Source organism: Pinus tabuliformis, chromosome Q (genome assembly GCF_031772625.1).
Source record: "Pinus tabuliformis cultivar Carrire ecotype Pingquan chromosome Q, CPIR1, whole genome shotgun sequence".
In the NCBI taxonomy this organism is placed as follows: domain Eukaryota; kingdom Viridiplantae; phylum Streptophyta; class Pinopsida; order Pinales; family Pinaceae; genus Pinus; species Pinus tabuliformis.
Window position 1 is genome coordinate 541430293 of NC_142296.1, and position 5559 is coordinate 541435851.

General features: G+C 39.6%; 1 protein-coding gene across 1 annotated transcript; it reads right to left on the bottom strand.

Annotated features, from left to right (window-relative positions):
- Positions 1-3669: 3669 nt before the first annotated feature.
- On the bottom strand, positions 3670-4854 carry LOC149220581 (uncharacterized). Its single transcript, XM_089387139.1, has one exon. It carries the CDS (start codon positions 4852-4854, stop codon positions 3670-3672), a length of 1185 nt encoding a protein of 394 aa, XP_089243265.1.
- Positions 4855-5559: the final 705 nt, after the last annotated feature.

Genomic DNA, 5559 nt, shown 5'->3' on the forward strand with positions numbered 1-5559 from the left:
ATAAATCTCCATCCTTAAAATTTTCCTTGATCCATTGTATGTTAAGCTCAACAAATGTGACTTTTCTAGGTCCCAAGTTCAGTAATTGGTAATACTATCCCAAAAGGAGTAGTAGTTGATCCTGAAATGATCAAGGCTATACTAGAGTGGCCTCCTCATAATAATGTAATAAGAGTAAGATATTTTAATGGGATAGTAGGATATTATAGGATATTCATTCAAGGATTTCGAAGATTGGGCAACTGATTACAACAATCCAAAAGAAGGGTTTGGGATTTCATTGATATTAGATTTTGTGGTGAGTTTCGAATAGCTAAAGAACCTTATCACACATTCCCCTATTTTAAATATTGTAGACATGGATAATAAATCTCAATTAACATCGACGCTTGCAAGGAGAGACTCATTGAAGCTCTCATGAAGGATGGACATGTGATTAGTTACGAGTCTAGGAAATTAAATAAGCATGAGAAAATTTATGTGAAACATGATTTGGAGCTTGTAGCTATAGTGCACACCTTAAAAATTTGGAGGCACTACCTTCTTGGAATGGAATTCATCTTAATGACATATCATAGTATGTTTCTCAGTATTTGTTTGACCAAACACAATTGAATTCTAGGAAAGTAAGGTGGATGGACCTTATTAGCAAGTTTTATCTAGAGACCAAACACATCAAAGGTGAGGAGAATCATGTGGCTAATTTACTTAGTATAAGTATGCAAGTGATATATATGGAAAGCATGAGTACATGTGAGATAGACATAAAGTAAAGAATTGAAGAGGTGACATAGGAAGATGCTCATAGCAAGAGCCCAAGGGTCGAATGGGAGAAAATTATCAGGTACCTAGAGATGCATTATTACAATAAAAAGGTAGGTGATACATGATAAATGTGACTGACTTGAAGAATCTCACAATGGATGGGCTTCACACAAGACCATATGTAAGTCACCTAGGATATAAAAAGATGATAAAATCCACCAAAAAATATGTTTCTGGCCAAGGATGAAGAAGGATATTGTTGAAAATATTGCTAAGAATGCCAATAAGTTAAAGTGGAATGCAAGTATCTCATAGGATGGTTGAATCCAATACAAATTCTAGAATGGAAGTTGGAAGTGATATCAATGGAATTCATTAGTGGATTACCAAGAACCACCAAGAAACATGGTGTGATCATGGTTGTAGTGGATAATCTAAGTAGGACAATTCACTTGTAACATCTTCCTATAATGAAATTGATATTTCCCATATTTTTATGAAGGATGTTTTCATATTGTAAGTCATGCCCAAGAAGATCATATATAATCGTGATGCCAAGTTTACCTCAAATTTTGGAAGTCTTTATTTACAATATTTTAAACCCTATCAACATTCAACACATCCTATCACCCTCAGACTTATGCAAAAATAGAAAGAGTAAATCTAATATTAGAAAACATACTTAGTATGTATGTTATGCATCAACCTAAGAGCTATGAATATTTTTTTCCTCTGGTGGAAGTTTCTTATAATATTGGCTATCAAGAATTGTTAAAGATGAGCCCTTTCGAAGCCCTGTATGATAGGAAGTGCAATATCCAAATCAACTAGGGTAATCTAGTGGATAGAGTCACACTTAGGCTAGAAATGTTAAATAAAATGGAATAGGAAGTTGCTAGCATAAGAAAAATATTGAAGGTCGCATAAGACCAACATAAGAGTTATGTAGACCAAAACAAAGCACATAAGGAATTTTGAATAAGAGATCATGTGTATGTCCAAATCAGCGAAAACAAAAGTTCCTTAAGAGTGGGATTGTGTGCCAAGTTAACACCAAGATATTATGAACCATCTTAGATCTTGAGGAGAGTAGGGCCATTAGCATACAAACTCACCATTCCTCCCACAATGAAGGAACATGATGCATTTTGTATACCTTTACTTAAAAAATATATACATGATGTTAATTGTATCATTGATTGGACTTTGATACAAGTGGAATCTAAGGGAGAATTCTGTCCAAAACCATAATGGATACTCAACAAAGAGGACGACCATGCTCCATGTAAGTCAAGGTGCAATGGAAGCACTTTGGACCACATGAAGCAACATGGGAACTAGAGGATGCTATGTAAAAGGCATACCCATTTTGGTTTGTGTTAAGTTTGGTCCTATGGAAAGTAGAACACCAAGGACAATTTTTGTTTAAGGAGGATGGGAACATGGAAAATTTTAGGGGCGAATGTTCGCCCTTTGGCGAAATTAAGGGGTTTTAAATTTTTAGTGAGCGAATATTTTGTATCATAGTACATTTTTACAAATAGCCTCAAATAGCCCACCTTATTTTAAGGGAGAGGGTAAAAAAGGTAAATTTAGCCCTTGAAATTAAGAGTTACAACCTTCCATTCACCCTACTTTTTTTTTCCCATAAGGAAAAAGTCGTAATTTCTATTAAAAGGAAGAAATTACATTTTGCAGATGCATATCGCATATTCATATGTGGCCGCTGGCCAGTCAAAGTTCACAAAAATACCTGAGTGATCTGGATCTCCTCGCAGGGAGTCTAACTGTTATAGATACAAAATTTAAATACCAAAAGCTTGCTCTACGCAGAGAGCACTGTAATAGTCATCATGAACTGTACAAAAAGTATGTCAAAAAAGGATGCCATTTTCCAAGTCTGATATTATGGATGGGTCTGTGACCCATTCCTGTTAAGATCTATATAAGGCCTGTGATAATATTGATGGAATGTTCCATCAATCTTTTCCTGTATCAGCCATTGGTCTAGATGGCTATGCGCTGCTTCTTTTGACAGTTGGTCTGCTTCTGCATTCTATTCCCTGTAGATATGACGACAGTCAAAAGATTCAAATGAAGTGATCAGTCTTTTGGCTTCGTCAAGTATATTTCTCAAAGAGTAAGTAAAACAATTTGATGCAGAGTTTATCCAATTGCAAACAGTCTGGGAGTCACCAAATAATTGGAGGTGTCTGCAATGATTTTGTATTGAAAAATATATGATATGTTTGGTTGTGCTAAGTTCAGAAAAATTATTGGTGCCATTTGGAAGTTAATCTGGATCCTAAAGCAGTGAGATTCATTCAAATATAAGACAGCACCCCCGCCACATCCTGTGTCCTGTGCAGAGCCATCAAAGAAGGCCCATGGCTTGGACTTATCAATGGTGAGAGGAGTAATAGAGCAGGCAGGTATATTTCTATCAGTCACAGGAAGGAGATTGTAGTCTGCAATAGTATGGCTCAGGATGGATGGCCAATTAGGGGGTCTGTTATTAAAGATGATATGATTCCGGGCTATCCAAATAGCCCAACAAACAAGCAGGGGTAAGTTTATGAGTTTGCCAGAGTGATCTCTGATCCAATTGCTCCAAGCATCCTTGATGTATGTCCCATTCCATTCCTTGAGATTGGGTATATGAGTTGATATACTGTGCCAGAGAGATCTAATGACAGTGCAATGGATGAATAGATGATCAGTGCTCTCCTCTTCGCAACAACAGAGTTGGCATTTGAACGGGCCGTGGAAGGATCTTTTCAAGAGGTTTTTACTAGTGGGGATTTTGTCAAAAATGATGTTCCACATGAGTAAACGACATCGAGGTGCAGCCTGGATTTTCCAAATCTTATTCCAGTGAGGAAGGATGTCCGGTGGCTTATATGGTTACATTAACTTCAGATATCCCTCTTTCGGAGTATAAAGTCCATGTTTAGTAATGGCCCATATGAGTTCATCAGGTCCTTCTGACAATCTGATATTAGCTTGTGTGAGGGCCTCGGTAAAATTGTTCCATTCTGTCTGCCACTGATCCGGGATGCCCAAGGATGCCGATGAGTACCAAGCCTGTTGTAGAAAGACAGAGTTTGCATTGTCACCGATATGATTAATATGAGTTATGCCCCTGTTGTGTAGGTGTTTGATAAGGCCATCCGAGAGTCTGTGCAGGTTGCTGCGTCCAACCCAGGGATCTATACCAATCCTTACATCCTGCCCACTCTTAATGCGCCAGGTAATGCCTTCCCTTAGGAGCGGAAGGGAAAGTAAAACTGCCTTCCATATATTAGAGATATTAAGTCCTGGGTTGTGTTGCTGTCGGAACCAATCCATGAGATGGGAGGGTCTGATATATTTTGCTTGTGCTACACGAGACCAGAGGCTGTCGGTAGTCAGGAGCTGCCAGCCAAGTTTAGCAGCTAGGGCTTTAGCGAACAGATCTAGTCTCTTGATACCCCATCCACCCCATCTTTTAGGCCTGGCAATGGTGTCCCATTTTACCCAGGCAAAAACTCTCCCAGGCTGTTGTCCATTCCATAAGAATCTGGTGCAAATGCTCTGTAATCTGTTTAAGACTCCTCGAGGAATCCAAGCCAGTGTCATCCAGTATACAGGCGTGGCTTCGATGACAGCTTTGATAAGTATAAGGCGACCTGCTCTTGAGAGATATTTATGATACCAGATATGGAGTCTTTTCTCCACCTTGGCAAGGAGCCAAGTCCAATCTGCTATTTTGTAGCCGAGAGGTTTCAGCCTGTACCCCAAGTACTTGATGCCGTCAGTAAGCATGGATGAGGCGAAAGGGAACCGCTGGGATGCATATGTAGATTCATGGCGAGAGCAGCCAACTGTCGTAATAGTAGATTTACTGTCATTTATCATCATCCCAGTAGCTAGTTGAAATAGTAGAAAGATATTATGTAGTGCTGTGATATCACCCAGCCCTCCGTTGAGGAATATAAGAATGTCATCCACAAACAGTAAGTGCGTAAGGAAAAAATTATCAGATATGCAGATACCAGAGAGTTGATGCCTGTCTTTAGCTGATATGATAAGTCTGCTCAGACCTTCCATTACCAGCAGGAATAGGAGAGGGGAGAGGGGGCAGCCCTGTCTGAGCCCTCTTTCCGATGTGAAGAAGGGAGTGGCCTCCCCGTTTAGAAGAACGCTGTAAGCAACCTCAGTAATACAACACATGACCCATTTAATGAAAGCAAAGGGAAAGCCAAGGTGAGTCAAGAGTAGCCTGATGTATAACCAGTTTACTCTATCAAAGGCTTTTGAGAGGTCGACTTTGAGGATCATGCCTTTTTTCTTTTTAATATGAAGGGTATGAAGGAGTTCCTGAGCAGTGGCTATGGCTTCATGAATCTGGTGATGGTCAAGGAAGGCAAATTGTTTAGATGAGATGTGGTGAGATAAAATAGGCTTCAGTCGATTGGCAATAATCTTTGCAATGATCTTGTAGAGGCAATTGCAGAGAGAGATGGGTCTGAAATCATTGAAAGATGCAGGGTGGTCAGCTTTGGGGATGAGGGCGATGAAGGTGGATTTGATGGCCATGGAGACCCTGCCAGATTATCTGCAAAGTTCAATGATCTTCAAAAGATCGTCTGCTAGTATGTCGAAGAAGGCAATGTAGAATTCGATGGTCCAACCATCGGGGCCTGGACTTTTATCTTTCTTGAACCATTTGATGGTTGCTTCCAGCTCGGCCATAGTCACCTCCTTAGTGAGATCATCGTGTTCCTCCAGATCAACGAATCTGGGGAATTTCTC